General features: G+C 38.1%; 3 protein-coding genes across 3 annotated transcripts; all 3 read right to left on the bottom strand.

Annotated features, from left to right (window-relative positions):
* Nucleotides 1-334: 334 nt before the first annotated feature.
* Nucleotides 335-1,273, bottom strand: LOC100472721 (olfactory receptor 4F3/4F16/4F29-like). The gene has a single exon (XM_002930303.2). The coding sequence runs from the start codon at nt 1,271-1,273 to the stop codon at nt 335-337; it is 939 nt and encodes a 312-aa protein (XP_002930349.1).
* An 11,437-nt stretch (nt 1,274-12,710) lies between these two features.
* Nucleotides 12,711-13,640, bottom strand: LOC100472468 (olfactory receptor 4F15). Its single transcript, XM_002930302.1, has one exon. It carries the CDS (start codon nt 13,638-13,640, stop codon nt 12,711-12,713), a length of 930 nt encoding a protein of 309 aa, XP_002930348.1.
* A 9,214-nt stretch (nt 13,641-22,854) lies between these two features.
* On the bottom strand, nt 22,855-23,793 carry LOC100472222 (olfactory receptor 4F6). Its single transcript, XM_002930301.3, has one exon. The coding sequence runs from the start codon at nt 23,791-23,793 to the stop codon at nt 22,855-22,857; it is 939 nt and encodes a 312-aa protein (XP_002930347.1).
* Between the last annotated feature and the right edge of the window lie 2,061 nt (nt 23,794-25,854).

Genomic DNA, 25,854 nt, shown 5'->3' with positions numbered 1-25,854 from the left:
CTCCTGTTAAAAAGAGAGAGAAACAGCTCTCCCTGTTCTGAAGGCCTTAAAGAAGTCTATCCTCTTTTGTATTTCTACCACTTTGTATAAATATCATTCCTTAGGAATTGAGGCTCAAAATTATTATAATCTTAGATTTGAAATACTTCATATGTAACTCCTTCTCTCTTTTCAAAAGTGAATGTCCCTCCCTCCTAAATGAAATATAAAAATAGACTCAATATCAGTATGTATAGTCAAATCAAGGTAGGACAAATAAGAGCTTTTCTCTCAGTTTGACCATCAGTAATGAACATCGGTAATCAACAAGGGCTCTTCACAATACAGGCATCACTTAAGAGATCTTCCTGTAATTCATTAGCTGTCTGCATACCCTCCTCATTGCCGCCTTCATTTCTTGATTCCTGAATGCATAGATAACTGGATTCAGGAAAGGAGTGAGAACAGCATCAAAGATGGCCAGAAACTTATCCAGCTGCATGGAGGGAGATGGACACATATAGACAAATACCAAAGGACCAAAGAACAAGAATACCACGGTGATGTGAGCTGATAGTGTGGACAGAGCCTTGGATGAACCAGCTGAAGAGTGTTTCTGAACAGTGAGAATGATGATGATGTAGGAAATGATCAGTATGAAGAAGGAGCCAACAGAGATGAATCCACTATTGGCTGTGACCATAAACTCTAGTCGGTAGGTGTCTGTGCAGGCAAGTTTGATGAACCGAGGAAGGTCACAGTAAAAGCTATCCAATACATTAGGACCACAGAAGGGTAAGTTTACCACAAAAGCCAACTGAGCCACAGAGTGGATAAGGCCAGTCATCCAGGCAGCCACTAGAAAGAAGATGCACGTTCTTGGGCTCATGATGGTCAGATAGTGGAGAGGCTTACATATGGCAACATATCTGTCAAAGGCCATCGCAATGAGCAGCACCATCTCCACACCACCAATGACGTGGATAAAGAAGATTTGAGTGATGCAGCCACCAAAGGAGATGACTTTATGCTTTCTGAAAAGGTCATAAATCATCTTGGGAGAAGTGACTGAAGAAACTCCCAGGTCAATGAAGGAGAGGTTGGCCAACAGGAAGTACATGGGAGAGTGCAAGTGAGGGTCAGAAGTCACAGTGAGCATGATGAGGGAGTTTCCCATCACGCTTGCCACATAAAACGTGGAAGAGAACACAAAGAGGAGAAGTTGGATACCCCAGGAGTTGGTGAGTCCCAGGAACACAAACTCTGACACTGCGGAGTGATTCATTCCATCCATTGGCTTCGTTGGCACTGCTACCTGCGGAAGGACAATAGGAGAAAATGTAAATTATGATAATTATGTTAATAAGTTGGGAGAGGTCAAAATTATGAAAGACTGCTTCTACTGTAGAGTTAGAACCGGCCTGATATGCTCATGGCCTCTCAAATGTGATTACCCAGAAAAATTGGTGGCTGTCAGGTGGAGCTGCTCTCTATCACCAGGTTGTCTCTGCATTTGATACCCTCTGCTTCCTCTCAGGGTTGATGCTGTGATTACTCCTGAGGTGTAACAATAGTCAACATGAGCCAAACCTTTTGATTTTTGGTTCAAAACTAATACGATCTGGCCCCAGTCACGTAGAACTAATCACTATTGCAACCTCTTCCGAGTCCATAAGCATTTACCTGGAAGACAGACCCTTCTTCTCTTCCATCCCAGTCCCCACCTCTGGGAATATACTCATCTTTAATATTACTTAAATGTTTACAAAATCTACAAAGTCTTGCTTTATTATTATTAGCATAGCCACCAACTTTTCTCTGCATTTAATACTGTTCTTCCTCCCAGGGTGGATACTATGATGCTTTTCATGAGATACAAGATTGGTCAACTTGGGTAATAAGAATTCAACACCAAATTCTTTTGATTTTTGGTTCAAGACTAATATAGCCTGCTTCCAATCACACAAAACTCTTCACCCCTTCTAAACTATTTCATTCACTTCCAAAACTACAATCCTTATTCTGACACAGACCCTTCTTCCTAACTCCCCACCTCTGGAACATATTTATCTTCAAGGCTTATTAAATTTTAAACACATCTGTGAGGTCTTGCTTTATATCACTAGCATTTATTTTACTATGTCTTGTGTTTTAGTAACCTAAGTACAGTTCTAACTCACCAAAAGAGTGTAAGCTTCTTGAAGGCAGAGATTATGACTTATTCATATTTAGATTCCCTGAAGTAATAAAGAAGTGGTCCACACAGAAGTGTAGCTCCATAAACTGTCTGCTATGAGTTTGCATCATGCTAGGCATAGAAATTGAGAGTGCTAAGAAACTTATCTAGCAATTTTACATCACAGCAAAACCCAGATGTATGATTTTGTATTTACTAGCGTATCAATCCATGATTGGGGGGGGGTGGGGGGAGGAACCTACATCTTCACCATTTGAGAAGCACTGCCCTAGAATATTGAACACATGATCTGAGAAACCTAAAGCACAAAAGGCATCACGGTGCAGTGAAAAGTATTTTGTTCAAACCTTTTTATAAGGACTTATCACATTACCTTGTAATTTTAGTTTTATTTAGAGAAGCAACATAGCGTAGTGGAAAGAACATGGATTTTGGATTCACAAAACCAAGAGTTACACTCTGGTTTGGCCACTAAGTTAATATTGGGCAAGTTAATGAAATTCTTGAACCTCAGTTTAACTATGAAATTGCAATGAATACTACTAATTCTCTGAGTAAGTTGTAAAGATAAAGTTCGTCATCATGTATTCAATGTGTAACTATTTAGCAAATGTTGATTTTACTTCCCTTTATTTCACTTGTCCTTAATAGTGCTCCACACATGAGATAAAAGAATGAATAAGAAAATAAAATGGCACTGGCCAGCACACAGCAGCAAAATTTCATATCTAAAAGATATTTCTTTTTTTTATTATTATTTTCAATTAGCCAACATATAGCATCGCTAGTTTTTGATGTAGTGTTCAGTGATTCCTTAGTTATGTATAACACCCAGTGCTCATCACCACACATGCGCTCCTTAATACTCATCACCCGGTTACCCCATCCCCCCACCCCTCTCCCTTCTGTAACCCTCAGTTTGGTTCCCAGAGTATTCCAACAATACATTATGATTATCTCCTTCCACATAATAGATAAAATATTATAATCTTTTAGTGATCAAAATAAATACCATCCTTTGTAGATTAAATGTATTTGCTCTCAGAAATCACTGTATTTCTTTATAGTACTTTCTACAAATGTAATTCATTGATTCTTTGATTTTTTTTTGTTTGTTCTCCTTCCTGATGGTACTGCAACCCCCACAGAGTAAAGAGCCTCATCTTAGAACCACACCAGTACAGAATAGGAATTTGTTAATATTTCAGGAAATAGATATTTGCTGAAAGAAGAGGACATATTTGGATGATTAAAAAATATGTCCAATTATATAATTAAGGAAGATGGGTAAAGAGACTGTATAGTTCCTAAGCAACAGATAAGATAGAAAGTAAAGGATTGTAGAAGAGAAGAGGAGTTCAGAAAAAAAGAAGAAATAAACAAGATTAAAATGGAAATTTAAAAAGGGTAAAGAAATTAGGAAACTATATGTATAATAATGAAGGAAAGAAAGCTAAAGCTTACTTTAAGTAAATGGTAGTTTGTGAGGTTATGATTTGCATTACTTTCTGGACCCACTCATGACAAATTCTGTAATCACAAATATAGTATTATGTCTCCAAGGGTCTTTTAGGCACTAAGGCTCTTGAGAAAGTGTTTCAATAAGCCTTTATCAGCTATGCTATAGAACCATGGGTTCATTTGCATTTTGGCTCTCCAGTCTCCATCAACTATTTAAGAACTGAGATTTTTAGGAAAAGTGACTTTAAGGCAGAACAAGATATGAACGTGGAACTAGACGCACTAAAAGGATAAAAATACATCCGTTCAAATATCAGGGATACAGAAACTTGAAAGGTTTGTGTCCTCACAATTTTAAAGTGACTTGAGACAGGGTCATATCAAAATCTCAGTCCAGAGCAAAAGTCAGAGATAGAGACACAAAGATGTGTTTATTCACCTGAAAGTTATCAAATATCCATAGGGAAAAACTGAACAATGGTATTCTGAACTCACCTTCTCTTATGTATTTGCTATGCTTTGAAATAACATTTCTTACACATATTAATTAAACACATAATTTTGTAACTAATTAAATATCCATGATACAAAAGACACGGTCTAACTCTTTGTCTTCTGTTGTGATCAATCCTTTTTCTTGATCTGAATGGAAACGATTAATCTTCCAAACAGATCTCCAGACATTTAATCCTTTTTAGATGAAGGAAATATTGGGAACTGAAGTTCTAAATAGTATTTATCAAGGTGAAAGGGATCTACAGACAGCTGTTAGATTTGAAAAGCACTAATCTGAATCATCATCCATATAAATTTTCTCAATATAAAAATATTGGGAGTTTAATATCTCCCTCAGCTCACACTTTCTGCATTTTTATCTTTCAAATTGTCACAAAACCTTCTTTATACTCAAGTAAAATCTGCCTTCTCTACTTTTACTTTTTATCATTCTGGGAAAAATAAATCTTGAAAAAACTTTTCAAATAAGCGTTTCTGTACATAAATGCAACAAGTTAAGTCACTCCTGAGTTTTCTGTTTGCAAGATTCAACAAACTCAGTATATTTTAATTTTCCTCTTAGAATCTTTTTCTCCCTCCCATGAAAAAAAAAATTCTCATTTGTCAACCTTCTTTAAAACTTTCTTCTTTCTGCTTACAATTTAGAGATAAAATTCATATAAAACACTCATAATGCCAAACCATTAAGGGACCAGAAAAAAATTAGTTTAATCTCCTGGTAGCTTTATGGGTTTTTTTTTAATCTTTCACATCATATTTTAAAATGCTGTTACATTGTAAATTATTTATTTGGCTTTTGGATTTTGGGTCTCCATGTTTTCTATTTTTATTGAAATGTCTATAAAATCCTTTTCCATCATATAAACTTGACACGTTCCTAATAAATTTGCTTCCCTTTTCACAGAAGATGATCAGTTTATACCCATCTTTTTTTGAAAAGCTAATGGGGAGAAAAATATAATTATCCTTGTTACCTTCCTGTGTCATCAGTCTTTCTTATCTGCTGTCAGGAAGTTTGAAATTTTCCTGTGTTTTCTAACACAAAATGCCATATAAAATCCTGCCATTAGAAGAAATGAAGCTAGTTACAGCTCAAGAAGACAATAACCAAGTGATACCGCAAAAACATGAGAGTTTAGAAGGAGCTCCTGGATCAGGGGACTTTACCCCTAGAGAACTATTTGGTTTGACCAGGGCAACCAGTGATCTAAAACTCATAATAAGACACTAGAGAGGGAAAAGGAAATAAAGTGGAATATTTTTGTTTAAAGTCTTTATGCTATTTTGTTGGAAATTTTATAAATATTGATAATTACCCATTAGAATTACTCTCTAAAAATAGGTAAATATTAACTCAAAAAATTAATTATGATCATCTTGATCATCTCTAAAAAAGCCACTGTGTTTAATTTAAATAGTAGAAGAAAGTACACACAACCTCATTTTTATGCAATCATTATATTGAGTAATTAGAGATGTATACAAAGATTTAACTATATAGTAATTCATTCTAGTGAATGGAGCTTAAAAGTGAATAAAACAGGGGCGCCTGGGTGGCACAGCGGTTAAGCTAAATCTGCCTTCAGCCCAGGGCGTGATCCCGGCGTTATGGGATCAAGCCCCACATCAGGCTCCTCCGCTATGAGCCTGGTTCTTCCTCTCCCACTCCCCCTGCTTGTGTTCCCTCTCTCGCTGGCTGTCTCTATCTCTGTCGAATAAATAAATAAAATCTTTTTTTAAAAAAGTGAATAAAACAGCTATACCTTCCACCACTAATAAGGAAGCACAATGTCTGGTAGATTTCTCCTGTTTCTGGTGGAAACATATTCTGTATTCTATATTCTGTAAGGAATAGCTCTCAACTCAACTAAGGCTGATTTGCTTACCATTAAATCAAAGCTCACATGAGTAGGAAGCATGAATTTCCCCAATATATTATTTGGTCTTATTGTTAAAGTAACTTCTTCTACCTTGGATTCATATATTCCAGCTTTTAAACAGATAGCAATGTATATATTGGCCACTGGTTTAAGATATGTACTGCATCAGGTAGTGTCCTAAAATTCAAGATGTTCATCTCCCAGTTGATACAAAAGCTGAGCCTTCTGTAGCCCCCTACACTACTCTAGCAAGCCAGTTGTTTCTGGGGTTTAGAGCACAGGTAAGCCCAGTGAATGCAATGGGTGTGTAAACCCATGGTCACACTTTACTTCCTATAAAAATATGCCCAAATGCAGTATTATATATCAAACCATAACCACAGATAAGGCAACGAAGTATACTATGAATCAATAAATGGTATTTCTGACAGTACCACTGTGGGTAGGAAAGGCAAAGAAGTACCCAAAATTAACAAATAAATAGATGACATATAATTTATATTATGTAAACATATATTATGACATATATTACATATGTTACAAACATTTATAGTTTATTTATAAAGTACATTATATATTTTACATAATATGTATAGCATACATATTTATAAGTATTTTTGATATTTGTAATTTATTATATTTATAACATATCTTATATATTTATATAAATGTATCATATATTTCTATATAAATATTTAAATATATAAGATATATTTTTATAGATAATTTTTTTCCCTGTGAAGCAAGATTAGAGAAAGACATAGAAATAGAGGAAAATATCCCTATGAAGATAAGCATCTCCTCATTCCATAAAGGAAGGGTTTACCTTAATTCAGTCTGTCACAGGTGTGAAGAGTCCTAGTCCTCTCTGAGTAAGGTAAGATATGGTACCATGCAAGGAGCTGACCATTTACTTTTGTATTGGCAGCTTGGGCACCAGCAGCAATGGTAAGCAAATCAGCCTTAGTGGTGGGAAATTCATGTAGCTGATTTTATGCAGAGACATCAGCTCTGCTATGCTTTGATGCCGCTGAAGCAGTTCTAGCACAGCTGGGGAAAGAGGCTGACTGACAACCAGAGGGGCAGGTCATCTTATTCCTGTACAACGAGTAACCTCAGTTAAGCTCTTATATGGGCATGAACACTGTCATCCTCTGTTTTTCTGAGAAGTCCAGCTACCTACGTCTCCCTAGAACTCCATGCCAATAATTGTATAAACTCATTCTTTCTTAGTCCCTGGACAAACCAAACAAATAGGCCTGCCACAAATTAGGAAGATTTGTACCACAGCTATTGTTTCCTTCCAAGGGAAGCATACAACTAAAGGTATTCCCTGAAGTTCTTTTCATTAGAAGGGTTTAAACATTAATTATTTATTGTGTATATGTATATACATATCTCAAAGTATCAAGTCCAAGCTGCTGCTTCAGCTGCACCTGCAGTAAGCCGTACCATTCCTCCATTAGAACAGCAGATTCTGGTTGGTACAGTTTGATAGGACCAATAGATCCAATGCTCATGTGCCAACACCTCCTTTTCTTTAACATGGATCCATGGTATGATGTGATATTTTGTGTTATCATGTGTCTGTATTTCACTTGAACTGTAATCCTTGGAGGAAATGGTTGGTCCAGAACTATTAAAAAAAATGTGTTGTGATTATCCAATTGATGCTTGTTATAAACTACACATCCTTTCTTTTTTCACTACCAATTTTTCTAATACTACAGGAATGGCAGGTAGGATGGTCCAAGTACAAGGGTTATTTGCATCAAATCTGGAAATGCTGGAAATTAAAACATTTTCCAGGTCTGTGCCCTGCTCAAGCTGAGAGCCTTTCACTTCTTTTATTACACGAGTTGAGTGCTATTCCTGTTATAGAGTGTTTCCTCTAGAAACAGGAGAAATCTACCAGACATTGTGCTTCCTTATTAATGGTGGAAGGTACAACGTTCAGTAATTTTCCTTTACTCTAAGAGGATGTCCTGACATTCCCCAGACCATTGAACTCCTACAGTTTTTTTCTCTCTTGACTCAGGATAATTGACAAACAAAATTGTATATATTTAGTTTTTACAATGCGATGAAGTAATATACACATATACTGTGTAATGATTGCCAAGATCAAGAAAATTAACACATCTATAACCTCATATAGTAAACTCTTGGGACTATTTGTCTCTGTGTCTGTGTCTGTCTGTCTGTAATAAAAATGCTTTAGATTTACTCTTAGCAACCTTCAAGTACACAATACCATATTACTAACTATAATCACCACACTGCACGTTAGATCCTCTGACCTTATCTTCCTACACTGAAAGTTTGTACCCTCTGACCTACATCTCCCTATTTCTGCCTCCCCAAAGCCCTATAAACCACCATTCTATTATCTAAATCTATAAAATCAGCTCCTTTTTTTTTTAAATTACTCCACACATAAGTGGTATTGTACATTATTTGTCTTTCTCTACCTGACTTATGTTAGTTAGCATAATGGCCTCCAGGCTGATCATGTTATCACAAATGGCAGGATTTGCCTTTTATGGCTGAATATTCCAGTATGTATATATGCCACATTTTCTTTATTCATTCATCCATTGAAAGACATTTACATTGTTTCCATAGCTTAGCTGCTGTGAATAATGCTGCAGTGAAGATGAGTGTGCAGGTATCTCTTCAACACCCTGATTTCATCTCATTTCAATATATACCCAGAAATACAGTTGCTAGATCATACTGTAGCTCTGTATTCAATTTTTTGAGAATTCTCCATATTGTTCTTTTTTTTTTTTTAGATTTTTATTTATTTATTTGACAGAGATAGAGACAGCCAGCGAGAGAGGGAACACAAGCAGGGGGAGCGGGAGAGGAAGAAGCAGGCTCATAGCGGAGGAGCCTGATGTGGGGCTCGGTCCCATAACGCCAGGATCACGCCCTGAGCCGAAGGCAGACGCTTAACCGCTGTGCCACCCAGGTGCCCCTCCATATTGTTCTTAGTAAACTTTCATAATGTTTACTGTAAATTAGCAGCTGTGCCAATTTGCATTTCGACCAACCAGTACAAAAGTGTTTCCTTTCCTTCGTATCCTTCCTCCATTTATTTCTTGTCTTTTTTAGAATAACCATCCTAACAGGTGTGGCGTGAATCTCACTGTGGTTTTGATTTGCATTTCCCTGATGATTAGTGACAGTGAGCAAATTTTCATGTGTCTGTTGTCCATTTGTATGTCTTCTTTGGGAAAATGTCTTTTCTGTTCAGGTCTTATATCCTTTTTTAATTGGATCAATTGCTTTTTGCTATGAGTTACATGATTTCTTAATATTTTGTATAATAACCCCTTTTCAGGTATAGAATTTGCAAGCATTTTCTGCCATTGTGTAAGTTGCCCTTTCAATTTATTGATTCTTTTCCTTTTGTGTAGAAGTTCTTTGGATTGATAACTTCTCAATTCTTGATTTTAGTTTTGTTGCCTGTGCATTTGGTGTCTTATCCAAGAAATCATTCCCAAGACCAATGTCAAGGACCTTTTCCCCTGGGTTTTCTCCTATGATTAAGTCTTTGACCCATATCTCTGAAATCCTAAAATTTTAATGATATGGCAATTTCCTTACTCTTTATGCAATTTATTCACTCCCTGGACAACACATATGTGCAACCTAAGCATGAATGTACTTGTCGTTTCTTCCTTATCTGGTTTGGTGGCATGGTGTTGTGAGTATAATAGACAATCTTAAATAGACACAAACCATCCAGATTATTCAGATCTCTTCAGACTGTGTTATAACAAAGGGTAGAAATGTAACTACTGATGTCCATTCCATATAAATTCTGTTTCTAACGTTACTTTCTGAAAGAGATGGAAAAGAAAATTTACTAGATCAATGACCACGTATCATATACCCAAGGCTGTGATAATCTGCTCTACGGTGCCTGATATTGCTTAAGTGTCTGCCTTCGACTCAGGTCATGATCTCAGGGTCCTGGGATCGAGTCCTGCATCAGGCTCCCTGCTCAGTGGGGAGTCTGCTTCTCCGCCTGCCTCTGCTACTCCCCCTGCTTCTGCTCTCTCCCTCTCTCTCAAATAAATAAATAAAATCTTTAAAAAATAAAAAATCTGCTCTAGCAAAAATACCATCGTTGGTACAGCAACTGCAATTGGGCCTACTACTGAATTGAGTTTACAATAGCCCATTGTCATTTTCCAAGATCTGCCTGACTTTTGTAGGGGCCGTAGTGGTGAATTAAATGGGCAGAGGGTGGAGATCGCCATTCCCATATTGTTTGGGTATCTTACTGCTACCACTATCCCTACAGAATATAATGTACTTTTAAAAATACTGTCTGAGTGTGTGGATGTGACAGTCTTGGTGCCTTCCCCTCTACAATACCTGAAAGCCACAGGGCAAGGAAACAGTGTGGGAATTGTACCAATGACCAAGTACATCCGTTCAAATTATACATCCAGGAAATGGTGTAAGGACCACAGGGTGGAAGGAGTGTCATTTGGTGGACCCACTATGCACCAGATCTAGACTGGGACTCTGTATATAGTTAACTCCCACATGCCTCCTTTCAAATAAAGGACCACAATGACCCTTTAGGGATTTGAGTATACATTTTGGCTCAGACTCTGTGTCCAGCAGTCCTCAAAATGTTCTGATATTCCTTTATTCCTAGTGTATGATTATGCAAGTACATGGTCAAGGGTACCTTTGGGGAAAGTTCTGAGAGAATCATTGTCATGTATACTCACTGAGCTATCCCATAACGCCTTCCTCCCGACATTTTTGTTAAAGCAATCTTGGTGATGCCATGCTGCCCAGCCCCCCCCAGAGGGATATAGTTAGGGGGTATCTAAGTAGGTTACACATAATAGATCCATTCAAACATCTTCTTGAGCCTTTAGACTCCTTCCTCTACAGTATATCAGGGAAATCTGGCATTTCAACTTCCCTGATAGTAGTGAGTGCCTTGGACAAAATGCCTGGTTGGTTATACATACACAAAAAATATTTGTAAATTTACTAACCCCATAAATACTGGGTTTTGGTGGTGATGAGGTCACCAGAGGAAGGCCACAAGTAGAGGTTGCTTTTAGGTAAAGGAGTTATTCTGTTATCTTTTATTACCAGAAATTCACTATAGCGCAAGAGTTAAGATTACAGGTCCTGCATCAAAACCACAAGGCTTTGTGTCCAGTCTGACTACTTAATTCAGCTTGAGCACATTTAACATCTTTGTGCCTCAGACCCCTCCTGTGTAATATGGGGTTGGTGAGAGTATCCACTCCATAAGATTCAATGTAAAGCCCTGAGAACACTACCTAGATTGTCAAAAGCACCATATGAGTCACCTCACTTATTACCTTCCCTAGAACACAAATGATGACAGACAATCATAATTGCATTGCCTCGTGAAGGAAACTTCAGTTATTGCATTCCGTTACATTGTCTAGTAATTTTGTTAAGTAACAAGCTGCACAATGTATGGGAAAAAAAACCCTTCATACATATTCTGTAAATATTTCACTTTATATTTGCTGAAATATTTTAATTTCTCTTTCTGGGAGAGGGGAAATGATCTTAGTGTCACTTACTTAAGCAGAGTACAAAGTTAATCAATGACATTTCTTTCCCACAAGAGAAATAACATCACTAATTGTAAGTATTTGGGGGGACTTTAGGCCTACAAAATGCAATTTAGTAAAAAATCTCTGGATACCACTGTAGACAAAAGAATCCTGCTTAATAATTAATGCTTAACGTGTTTTTCATAATTAGTGCAATGGTTTAAGACTCAGCTTTGGTAGGACCTGAACAAGGAAACATATCATCATGGTAGAAACTAAGGAAGGATTTAGAAATGATAAAGGAAGTGCTCAATGCTCACTGAGAAATTTACCAGAAAGAAGGAATACACATAAGAGGTATAAACCTCTTAAATTAGATAGACCTTATAGGAAAAAGCTGAAAGAGTAGAATATGTTCAGAAATTCAAATGCAAAATTAATTTGAAGTTGAATGGACATTGACAAGGCAACCAGGGTCTATGTTTCTGGTACCTGGATCTCTGATAAATTCGGTTCTACCCCTGGGCTAAATCCAGTCACCCCTCATCTCCTGGGTTATAGCTAGTGCAACAGAAGGGATTAAAGGCAATGATGTTGGTAATCCAATCTAGCTTTAAAAATCTGTAATTCTCACATAGAATTAACAATTTCCTACACTGCCAGATAGAGGAGACTGATAAGGATGTAAGGGATGGAGAAATAAGAAGCAAGCAGTCTAACAACAAAGAGAATTGCAAACAAGATATAAACTCAAGTAAGAAGATGGAGGATAATATAAATGCATAATTTGTCTATCAATAGAATAATCTGTACAATGTAGGAAAAACATAAAACTTTTTTATTTACTCGGTTGCATGATGGCATTCTCCTAACCATGTAGGTTACAAAGCATATATTATTCACTTTTTAACACTTTGATGTACAGAATATCAAAGAACAACATGACTTATAACTTAATAGTGAAAAAGATATCATAGTTTCATAGATAGTAGATTTCTAGGCATATAACATGTCTTAAGCTTTGAGGATTTTTCTGAAATTGCAAAATGTCTTTTCTACAACCACCATGAGGGAGAATCTGTGATTTCGTATCTTCATACCATCTGTTCACGAAATCTTCCTGTAATGCACAAGACGACTGCACAGTCTCCTCATTGCTGCCTTCATCTCTTTGTTCCTGAATGTGTAGATGACTGGATTCAGAAAAGGAGTGAGAACTGCATCAAAAATAGCAAGGTATTTATCCAGGTGTGATGTGGGAGAAGGCCATGTGTAGAAAAACATCAGTGGCCCAAAGAACAAAACCACCACAGTGATATGAGCTGACAGTGTGGACACAGCCTTGGATGAGCCACCAGAGGAATGTTTCCAAACAGTAAACAAAATGAAGACATAGGAAAAGACCAGCAGGATAAAGGATCCCACGGAAATGAGTCCGCTATTGACAGTAACCATGAACTCCAGTGCTTGGGTGTCTGTGCAGGCAAGTCTGAGGAGCCGGGGAAGGTCACAATAAAAACTATCCAACACATTAGGGCCACAAAAAGGCAAATCTACCACAAAAACTAATTGAACCAATGAGTGGATGAGGCCAACGACCCAAGAAGTGACTAACAAGTATAGACACACCTTTGGGCTCATGATGGTCATGTAGTGCAGAGGCTTACATATGGCCACATACCTGTCAAAGGCCATGGCTATAAGCAGCACCATCTCAGTGCCCCCAACAGCATGGCTAAAGAAGATCTGTGTAATACACCCACAGAAAGAGATGGCTCTATGCTTCTTAAAAATATCACAAATCATTTTCGGGGCTGCGATTGAACAAAACAACATATCAATGACTGAGAGGTTAGCCAGGAGGAAATACATAGAGGAATGCAGATGAGCATCCAAGGTTACAGTGAACACAATGACAAGGTTTCCCATCATGCTTGCCAAGTAGAACAAAAAGGAGAAAACAAAAAGGAGAAGTTGGATCTCCCATGAATTCGAGAGTCCCAGGAACACGAACTCTGATACTATTGACTGGTTCATTCTGTCCTTGCCTCAGACACCAGGATCAGGTTTCATATTCCCTAAAGGAAGAAAGAAAATGAAAAACAATTGCCTCGGCAAGTGTAAGTGTTCACAAAAGGAAGCCTCTGGCACATGAAAACAGTTATCATATTAACAGTTCCCACAGCCAAATAATCTTCATCACATGCACATTGGACTTCTACTTAGAGGAGGTAGCTGGTTCCCAATGCCAGTATGGATTCAGAACTGCTACAACTAAATGAATTCCATCTCTGGACCTGTGTCCCTTCTGCTTTCTTCTACTATCACATGGCTATTTCTTATTTCCTCCTGTCCTGCATTCTACTTCAGTAACATACAAGGTCAACTTCAAATACTTTTGACTATGATTTCTTATGGATAGGATTTCAGCCGCTCATTTGAGCCACCTAACAATTCTTCATACACAGCATATAGCTTTCAGAGTCTCTGTTCTGTTATTCCTATTGCTTGATTATACTTTAAATGTTTTCCTTCTTTCAGCTTTCAGAATTTCTCATTCTGTTCTCTACTGTCCCAATTTTCAATGTCCCAGTTCAAATGCTCCCTCCCTTGTGAAATCTTCCAAATCTGCCTCAGTCTTTCTACTCTCTCTGCACTGTTAGCATTGATTTTGCTCTGCCTCTCCTGATAATATAAATTTCCATTTCTCAAAGTAATGTGTAGTTTCTTGGGTACAGGGATCATCATAGTTCATATGAGTATCCCCCACATCCATCACAATCACCAGTGGTGACTAACACACCAGTTATTTAATGAGTGCTTCACACTGGTTGAATGAAGGAAGAAATAAAAGGGACTGAAGAATGACCCTGGAGTAAATAAAGTATATTATAATTCACTAAGGTAATAGTATGTTTTATGTTACAAATTAGGAATTATCACAGGATCCCAAGCTCATTCCTTTAGCTATTAATGATACCAAATAAGTATTTGCACAAGAAAATTCTGCCATCAAACAAAATATGGGCCTCAATTATTAATTTAAAGTAGTCAATAAAGGGCCCTTGATATGGGGTACCTGGGTGGCTCAGTTGCTTAAGCATCTGCTTACCGCTCAGGTCATGATCTCGGGTTCCTGGGTTCCTGGAATCAAGCCCCCCATCAGTCTTCCTGATCAGCTTCTCCCTCTCCCTCTTCCCCTCCCTCCCTTGTGCTCTCTGCTGTTTCTCTCAAATAAATAAAATATTTTTTAAAGGGACCTTGATATATTTCAAACTGGAAAAAAATCATTTTATCTTATAATCATACTCACTTTCTGAAAGAAAAAAAATCCCAACTTTTAACAAAATATGTGATAAACTGACAGAAATTAGATGATAGATAGATAGATAGATAGATAGATAGATGATAGATAGATAGATGATAGATGATAGATAGATAGATAGATAATAGATAGATAGATAGATATAGATACTCATTGGATCCCCAAATATATGAATGCTGCCACATAAAAGCAGTCTCTTCTTTTTCAAAATACATTTCAAACAGAGAAAAAAGCAACAAATACAATTCTTTTAAAAACCTAGTAGAAAAGAGCCAGACAGTGTCTATGGCTTTGAGAGAAGGTAACAATTGAGTTACAGAGATAAAGGGCAGAAAAAAGCTAAAGGATGGTAGCCAGATCTCAGATTGGGGAGACAAAATGACAGTTCCTTAAGGATAAAAAAACTGCCAGAAATAAATCAGAGGTCCAAGGCTCAGTGGCTGTTTCTGATTTAGTACAACTCCATGACTCCATGTCATACCAATGAAATAATTTATATAGAAAGAGGTATACAAGGTAACCTGCTCATTATCACAAAGTCAGTTGGTGGGAGGGTTTATAGAGGGTCAAGAACCCATGGCTCCCACGGAATGTTTTTTGCCCTAAATAGAACTTCGTATTAGTTCTATATGTATTCATTCTCTATTTTTACAGTAACAAATTACTGGGAATTTCATGGCTTACAAAAACACAAATGTGTGATCTCACGGTTCTGAAGATGAGAAAGTCAAAATGGGTCGGTCTTCCAAGCTAGAATCAAGGTGTCAGCAGACCTGCATTCCTTCTAGAGGACCTAGGATAGGATCCAATACCTTCCTTTTCCAAGGTTGTCTGCATTCTTTGCTTCAGACCCCTACATCCCTCTTCAAAGTACATCACTCCAAACTCTGCCAACTGCCATCATATCTCCTCTCTGACTCTGACCATCCTGCCTTCCACTTGTAAGGTAGGATTCATATGATTACATTGGGCTGATCCAGATAATCCAGGATAATTTGCTCATCCCAAAGTTCTTAATCACGTTGGCAAAGTCCCTTGTGCCATGTAAAGTAATATATTCACAGGTTTGGAGATTAACACATGAATATTTTGGGGCCATTATTCTGTACAACACAACTTCTCACAAGTGAACAAATGTTTTAGGGAGAAAAGGAAAACTTTATCACTAAGCAATGAATCTGACAGAGGAAATTTCAGAGAGCCTGTCAGGAAGATGGAAGAGATATTGAAGAGGAAGGATAGGTAGTGCATCGGGACCTTCTCCCTGAAACTACATATAAGACACTTCTGATTTCTATTACATGTAGGACCAAGTCTGACCAACTAATATCCACCAATGATGAGGAACCTATCCTGGGATTATCCCAAGATAATCAGCCAACCAATTTGTTCTTGGACAACTAGGTATATCATTTCATCCTGAGTGATTCTCTGAATGATTTTGAAATGACTTTTGTTCATTAATTCAGTGAATATGTTTGAGTGCGCACAATGCCAAGTACAATTCTGGGCACTGAGGATACAGCATGGAACAAGAATTCCTGCCTTTGTGAAGTCCACATTCATGACCGAAAATGCAGTTTTGGTCTGTTACATACAGATTCCCTTCCCTAGAAAGGATAAGAACACTTGAAGAAATGGTGTAATTCATCAAATATGGAGGAGTCACACACACTCTGCTCCTTTCTAGTTCAATTTCCACATTCACAGAGTCTCCTCTCAGTATTCTGACATTTTTTCATCTGAATTTGTACATCCGGGATTTCTGTCACAGTAATTTTTCAGTGGCTTTCTGATAAATATGCATGGGTTTTATCTCCCCAGATATGGTACAGGACACTTGGGGCAAGTTTTGTGTACCGTAGTTGTTTGTTCTGACTGAAAAGCAGCTAAGAAATGATGCTGGCTGGATTTCTTGGCTAATTCACTCATTCATTCAACAAATATTTAGGTAGCAGTTATCAGGACAATTTTAAGTAAAAGTGGTTTAAGCCATTTAATGACTTAAAACCAAACCTCCACATCAGGATTTATGAACTAACTAATCAAAATTTTTCTAGAAATGGGCAGAAAAATAAGGCACAAAGCACTCCTGCTGATCACTAAAGGGAAAAGTGTGTTAGCCAAACTCTTCCAAGGCTTCCATGAAATAGGAATGACAATGAGAATATACTATGACCTGGAAATATAAATGATGCTTCCTCCAAACTGAAATGTGAAGAACAAAAACAAAAACAAAAAAAGGAAAAAAAACATTGATGGGGCCCCTGGGTGACTCATTCGGTTAAGTGTCCAACTCTTGATTTCTTCTCGGGTCATGAGACAAGCCCCACATTGCACTCCACACTGAGCATGGAGCCTGCTTAAGATTCTCTCTCTCCCTTTCCCTCTGTTCCTCCCCCCACCTCACTCACTCACACATCTCTCTCTCTCTCTCTCTAAAAAAAGGAAAAGAAAATATCAAGTGAGAAGATCAAAGAAATCCTGATAAACCTGACTGTTAATATGTTTGTAAGGAATAGGGTTAGCAAAATCAGAAAAGGATTGAGTCACTCGGGGGGGGGGGGGGAATATATATATATATATATATAAAATTCTGTGTAAAGCTTCCATAAAAACAGAGTCTAGCTGGAGGGCAAAAAGGACAATTTTGGAGAAAAAGAAAGTTAAATACCTTTTTCAAATCAGAAAGGAAATTGTTGGAAAGATGACAGAAAGGAAGACAACAGGAAATTGGCTTTTGAATGAAGCAGGAGTCCAAGATGGTCAGTTAGAGAGGGAAAATTGTGACAAACAGTAAGAAATGGCAGACTGGAAGCTCATTCAAATATGCAATCTCAAATGTCCCACGGCTCAGAATTGCTTCCTGCTAGCATTAGAGTTGCTTTCTTTTTGACTAACATATGTATCCCCTAACTTTTGACTAACATACTGCATCCCCTAGTTTTACTGGCATTGCTTAAGGGAAAGGTGCCATATTAAGCTATTATAGACAAACACATAAGTTACCAGATGACTCTCCTTCGCTGAGACCTTATGTGTGCAAGAAGTGATGATTTCCACAACAAAGAAATAACTGATTCATTTTAAACCTGACTCATTACCCAAGAAGGATGAGCTTGGATTGGTTGCTGCAGGAGACAGGTCAAGAACAGATGAGCTCAGGAGGAAAGAGCCAGATTCCAAGAATGAGAGTTAAATCTGAGAATAGAAGGATAAATGGGCCAAAGACGAAAGGTATCTAGTTTGCATCCCTAAAAGAACAAAAAAGACAAAATACTACAATAACAAATAGGAGATCTGGAAACTTACTTGGTTCCTGTATTCAACTATTCAAATTTCTTGAGTGTCTCTCCAGGGCCTCTGAGATACAGTCTCAACAGCTTCTAGAAGGAGACACTGGGTTCTGGGTGCTCAATCACCTTGAGACATTGCAGACTTCCATGGAAACCGCTGCTCCTTTAAGGCCATCGCCGTTAGAAGATATTCCACCCTGAGTTCTCTAGTTCTGGCCTAGTTATTACACTCAAGAATTATGACACGAATTATAGCCATTATTTATTTAGACTATGTAAATGATCATGGCATGCAGAAAATCCAGGTTCTGCAGCATTTAATGGAATCATCATTTTTAAATTTTTTAAATTTAAATTCAAGTTAGTTAGCATATAGTGTATTATTTGTCTCAGGGGTAGAATTTAGTGATTCGTCCATTGCCTATAACACCCAATGCTCACTCCATCAAGTGCCCTCCTTATGGAATATCATTTAAATGTCTTGATTGAGGGGCACCTGGATGGCTCGGTTGGTTAAGTGTCTTCCTTTGGCTCAGGTCATGATCCTGGAGTCCTGGGATGGAGCCCCACGTCCATCAGGCTACCTGCTCAGCAGAGAGCCTGCTTCTCCTTCTCCCTCTGCCCTTCCCCCTCATACATGCTCTCTCTCTCTCGCTCTCAAATAAATAAATAAAATCTTTAATAAATAAATAAATGTCTTGATTTATATGGAATTAGAATTGGGGAACCCCTTAGAATAGATTCATAGGAATTTTCATTTCAAAATGTTCTGGAAAAAAAAGAGAGAAAGATGCTCATTATCCCCAATTAATAAAATCACTCAGTTGGAAGAGATCTAAAAATGTGTTCTGACACAGTTCCTTTCTTTCATTTCTCCATCCTGAACATGTCAGTCTCTCTACAGTTTACACGGTTTGAAAATTCATTTTCTTATTTGGCGTCTTGCTTTTTATTAACATAATAGACCAAAGGTTCATCCTTATGAAAAGAAAATCTCTCATCCTTTCAAGTAAGCTGATGGCCACTTGATTCTTTCTCTGTGAACATAAAGACATTCTCAGCAACTCCCTCAGATAAATGTTTGATATCCTTTAACCTGGTAAAAGCAAATAAAGGTCACTCATCTGTGCCCTCTAGTTTTAACCACGTCGATTCCTTTAGTTTTCCTTTTTAGGATCATCTTCTCTCCCTTCATCTTTGACACTCTACCTAACCACCCCCCATTTTACCACCAAACATCTCACTGCAGTGACCTAGAAAAACTCTAAACATTTAAAGAACATAAACAAAATCAGGAGGATTGATTACTGGTTGTGAAACATTACATATTTAGTTCCCTACTTTTTTCTCCATCCTTCCACCACCTAAACTTAACCTACACTACATTAGTTTACTTTAGGGTGAGTTAGATCCCTAGATATTTTTCTTCTAAGCAGGTTTTCAATTATCCTTCCTCCATCATGATTCTATGAAATCGGGGTTTTATTTATTTTTTTTCAAATATCACTTATACCTACTTAAGGTTAATTCAGTTCATGTTGACAACCATTTGTGTTTATTCTCCTTCTCTGCTCATCACTTCCTCACCACTACCTGTTTCTTCCTGCTTCTGGGCCAAAACATAATTGAAATAGACAAATAGCAAACCATTACCTGAGTTTTCCTTGTCCCTGAAGTTTATCTAGTTTAATCCCTTTGTCCTCTTGTCAACTTTACTTCATCCTTCCCTTGGAGCTATTCCCAGACTATTATCTCAAATGCACAGAGGTATATAAAACGTGTCTATATATGGAAAATACAGCTAATTACTTGAACTAGGGAATAGTGACCAACTAATATTATCATGATTAAGGATTGCACAACTAAGGTCAGTTAGTCAAGGAAATTGTCTCCTAAAAATGTATTCATTGAGATCAGAGCAACAAAGGAAAGTGTTCTAAATGAGTCATAGGAGGGAGAAATGAAACTACTCTTTAAGAAGATCATCTCGGTTATTTTCTCTGCCACTTTATTTTTTTTTAAGATTTTTATTTATTTATTTGACATAGAGACAGCCAGCAAGAGAGGGAACACAAGCAGGGGGAGTGGGAGAGGAAGGAGCAGGCTCATAGCGGAGGACCACGCCCGTGATCAACGCTGGGATCACACCCTGAGCTGAAGGCAGACGCTCAACGACCATGCTACCCAGGCGCCCCTTCTCTGCCACTTTAAATCCTGAATGATAAATAATAAATCATGAATAATAAAAGCGTCCTTAGATAATTTGATAATATTCACTTTCTGAGAAATTAATACAAATTATGTAGAATAGCCTCATAAATAGCAATTTTCTCTGTATATAAATAAGGCATGAAACTGAAATAAAAAACTAAAAATTTGTAAGTAAAAGATAGCTGCAGAAGTAACATGTCATGAGTCACTTCTCTTTCATTAAGATCCCTTGATAAATGAATTGAGTAAGTTTAACATTGCTTGGGATGACATGTATGCATTACGTACCACTTGGTATGATTTAATAAAAAAGCCACTTCATCTTTATAGTATTCTTTACAAAAAAATAAAATTCCAGTCTGATTTTGAGGGGAAAATTCAGACAAACCCAAATTGAGATTTATGAAATACCGGACCAATATCCCCCAAATCCATCACAGCCATTATAAACAAGGCGAGATTGAGAAACCCTCAAACCAGAGTATGCTAAGGAATTATGATAACGAAATGTCATGTGCTTTCCTAGATTGAACTCTAGAAAAGAAAAGGACATTAATGGAAACACTGGTGAAATCCAAATACAATCTAGCATCGAGTTAATAGGAATGCACCAGTGTTGATCTCTCCTTGTACCACAGATGGACCCCAGATATGAAACATGATAACATTAGAAGAAATGGTTGAAACTGAAGCAAGGGCTGTATACAAACTCCCTAGAATACATTCGCAGCTTCTTGGTAACACTAAAACTGTCCAAAATGAAAGCTCTACTTAACTGAAACAAGAAATCAGAAAAGAAACGTAAAAATAGGGCAGAATAGATTTATTAAGTGAAAATCATTCATGAACGTTTGTTGAAGCTCTGCTATTTGACGAACAGACACTCAGGAGACAAGGTGAATAATACACTGGTACCCGTCAGTGACAACTTCACAGCCCAATGGAGAAATGACACTTGGCCACTGAAGACACAAGATCTAAGGTGACAGAAGGCAGCAAAGGACCAGGAGCCTGGCAATCTAGACTCTGGATTTAGATATTCTGAACAGTCCCTTTCCGATCTTGAGCTAATTAACTAATTTTCCAGTACCTGAAACTTTTTAAAATGGGGAAACTCTATGAGGTGATTTACCTTAAAATTAAAAAACCGTGAGACCCTCCCTAATTGAATTTTCATAATTTCTTAAGTAACTACGTGTGCTTTATGAACTATTATCTTTCAGCTCTAAGCTACCCTTCTGTACCCTGTCAGGATGCAGGAGGTGAGGCTCTGCAAACTCATTTCTTTTTGGCCAGCTCTGCCCTTAGGGGACACTAGAGGGAGACTGCAAGGCTGGAAGAGGAAGAAGGGACTTCCTTGCTCCTTCCTGTTTGCTGCCTGTGGGCTTCCTTTCTGCTCACCATGCCTGTGAGCATCACCCAACCACACTGTTCCCCTTGGCAACCTTGGTTTCTTTCCCAGGCAGCAGCTGCGTTACAACCTTGGAGGACCTCACCTCATCACACCCTCCTCAGGGACACCTGTGTTAGCCAGCAGCACCCTTGCCCCAGGGGTGGTGTCTCTGCCCTCCTCTAAGCTCAGAGACCCTAGCGCCAGCCAAGCAGCAGCCCTTCTACAGATATGTGAGTTTCAACTCTCCGGGTCCTTCCTCTGAGATTTTAATAGCTTTTTATTGTTAAGTTTTAGTAATTCTAAATTCTTCCCTTCATTTTGCATCCCAAGGAGTGAGAGCTGCTTCCTACAAATGCTCTGTCTATGATATCTCACAGTTCATCCTTTTTCCAAAACTAATTAACAGCCTTTACTAAGCGAACCATCCTGTCACCAAACTTTGCCTTTCCAATTAACTGCTATGCTTACTGTTTCCTTACTGTACCCTGAAAAAGCCAGATTAGCAATAGAACAATGAGGGAAGCTAACAGAGAACGAGCTGCAAAGAGAGAAAACAAACGAGCTGTGTAGTAAGACAAATCACATCAAGTAAAAATTAATATTTATCGTTAAAGTAAGAGAGTCTATTTTACATGGGGAAAATAGAAAATGAACAGTGAGCCACATGCTGCCTTTCAAAAGGGATTGTTTTGAATTTATATTAAATCTATTTGGCACCACATTGAGGTAAGACCCCTGGTGAGATAAGAAAACCATGACCAGGGTGCCTGGGTGGCTCAGTCTGTTAAGTGTGTAACTTGGGCTCAGGTTATGACCTTGGAGTCCTGGATCCAGCCCTGCATCTGGCTCCCTGCTCAGTGCATAGTCAGCTTCTCCCTCTCCCTCTGCCCCTCCCCCCACTGTGCTCTCTTTCTCTCTCGAAATAAACAAACAAACAAACAAACAAATGTAAGAAAACCATGACCTCTAAGTCTCTTACATAAGCAGAGCGCAAAGAATGACATCACAGGGCAATCCTCTGCATATTTAAGAGACATTGCTGTAATTCACAAACTGAGAACATAGTCTCCTCATTGCCACCTTCATCTCCTTATTCCTAAAAGTGTAGATGACTGGATTCAGAAAAGGAGTGAGAACTGCATCAAAGATGGCAAGGAACTTATCCAGGTGCGATGTGGGAAATGGCCACATGTAGAAGAAGATTAATGGCCCAAAGAACAAAACAACCACAGTCACATGAGCTGACAGAGTGGAGAGGGCCTTGGACATACTCCCCAAAGATTTTTTCTGAACAGTCACCAAAATAAAGGTGTAAGAGATGATTAGAATTAAAAAGGAGGCCACAGAAATAAAGCCACTATTGGCAGTAACCATGAATCCCAATGTGTTTGTCTCTATGCAAGCAAGTTTGATAAACCGAGGCAGGTCACAAAAAAAGCTGTCTAATTCATTAGGCCCACAGAAAGGCAAGTCCACAACAAAAGCCAATTGAGTCACTGAATGAATAAGGCCAATGGTCCAGGAAGCGACTAGAAATAAAAGGCACCTCCGTGGGGTCATGATGGTCAGGTAGTGGAGGGGCTTACAGATGGCAACATATCTGTCAAAGGCCATAGCAATGAGCAGCACCATCTCGGTGCCCCCAACTGCATGGATAAAGAAGATCTGAACTACACAGCCCCCAAAAGAGATGGTTTTGCACTCTCTTAAAAGATCATAAATCATCTTGGGAGCTGTGGAAGAGCAAAATATCAAGTCAATGATGGAAAGGTTGGCCAGTAGGAAGTACATGGGGGACTGTAAATGAGGGTCAGAGGTCACAGTTAGCACAATGAGGAGGTTTCCCGTCAGGCTGGCCACATAGAACACACAGGAAAAGAGGAAGAGAAGGAGCTGGATCTCCGGAGAGGTGGCGAGTCCCAGGAACACAAACTCCAACACCACTGACTGGTTGCCTTCATCCATTGCCTCTGTCAGCAGTGACCCCTCTCATGCCACCTGGAAGAGGAGAGTAAGGAGAAACTGATATAGGAGAAATGGCATGGATCTTAATCTTGGGTGATTCAGTCATTGTCGGAAAATTAGACCCAGGCTGATGTGTGCTCTTGGAGACCATTTCAGTCACAAGGCAATTCAGATAACTTTGTCGTGTGTTTCATCGCCAGAATGCAAAGCAAAGCATAAGGATCCTTTTACTTACTTAGATTGGTAGTTCTGTTGTATTTTTTCTGTCATTGTTTCATAGTCATATCTCGTATACGACTACAAATTAATAGGCTTTCAGAAATTACGTAACTACATGAAATAATGCAGTGACAGTACATTTCATAATTTGGCCATATTGCAGTATAGTGTTACCATATCCACGACCACACTGGCAAGTTCTATGAGAATCTTTATAAGTTTTCTTTGAAGACCTGATATGTAAATTTCTATTTTCTATAAATTAGCAAGACAAAATGAGTTATTTTAGAGGAAGGAAGGAAAGAGAGGCATAGAGGATGCCATAGCATGGCACTCACCATCTCATAGGAGGAGGATAAGTGCTAGAGAAAGGGACACAGTAATGGGTTCTGTATAGGAGATCCTGCATAGGGGCAAAGAGAAGTAAGAATGTGAGATCAGAATGACAATGATAAGTCATAAATGCCAAGTAGAAAAGAAAGAGTAAAAGTAAAATATCAGTCTTTACACTTGGCTCTCTTGACTTATATATAAAAAACTTAACCTCATTCTTAATTAAATAAATGTCTGTGAAAATAGCAAGACACTAGTTTTTCTTATAACATTGGCAGGAATTTAAACCCTTGACAAAATTCAGGGTTTGAGAGGAAATGGGAAAACATGTAGTCTCTTAACCAGCGGTGGGAAAGTAAACTGATAAAACTTCTGCTAAGTTGGTAATACCTCCCAAAATTGTAAATGCTCATATACCTTGACTCAGCTATTCTACTTCTCAGAAAAGATATCTGGATATGTGTGTGTGCACAGAAACAAAGTAAACAAAGAAGAGATACAGATTGGTGGTTGCCTGAGGGTAAGAGGCTTGGAAGGATGGATGAAATAGGTGAAGGGGGTCAAGAAATAGTTACAAAATGAGTAAGTCATGAGGATGTAATGCACAGCATAGTGGCTACAGTCTGTAGGAACGTACTGGCTATTTGTAAGTTGCTAACAGAGTAAATCTTGGAAGTTCTTATTGATCTCTTTGCAGTGTGTACAAATATTGAGTCATTGTGTTATACACCTGAAATTGATAAAAAGAGATCAATTACACTTCAATTTATGAAAGATACAAAGAGTTGAGCGTGGGTGGCCGTCCCTTCGGTTAAGCGGAGACTCTTGGTTTTGGCTCAGGTCGTGAACTCAGGGTCTTGAGGCTGAGCCCCAGGTGAGCCACAGGCTCAGCACAGAGTGTGACACTCTCTTCCTCTCCCTCTGCCCCTACCTGCCCTGTGCACCATCGCTCTCTCTCTCTCTAAAATAAATGAATAAATTTTTTTAAAGAAAGATACAGAGATGTTTACTGAAGCATTGTTGCTTAGAAAAGCAAAAGCCTGAAAATAACTTTCAATGTGTAGAAATAGGGGACTAGTTGAATAATTTCTAGTGCATCCCATCTATGGAATACTATGTAACCATTTATGATGCTAGAGTTGCCCTAAGTGTACATACACAGGATAGACAGGAGGAAAGGGGGCAGTATCTTGCATTCATCTTATCCTATCTGGTTTTTAAATATTTATACAAATAAACTACATATATAAAATAACATAGATTAAAAAATGGATTAACAATGCCGAGGATGATATGCCAAAAGTAAAGTTAGTAATAATTACCTCTAAGGACTAGGAAATTATGCAGGAAAAGGGATCTTTTTCTTGTCACTTTATATGCTCATACCCACTATCTTTCATTCTTGCAGGAAACATATTATCAATTTCACTGTTACAAGAAGGTCAGTGTATGTGTATCTGAAAAATATACAGTTTGTATCTTTGAGATTTAAATCTTCCAAAGATATCT

The sequence above is a fragment of the Ailuropoda melanoleuca genome, chromosome 5, assembly GCF_002007445.2.
Source record: "Ailuropoda melanoleuca isolate Jingjing chromosome 5, ASM200744v2, whole genome shotgun sequence".
In the NCBI taxonomy this organism is placed as follows: Eukaryota; Metazoa; Chordata; class Mammalia; order Carnivora; family Ursidae; genus Ailuropoda; species Ailuropoda melanoleuca.
This window is presented reverse-complemented; position numbering and strand designations above follow the sequence as displayed.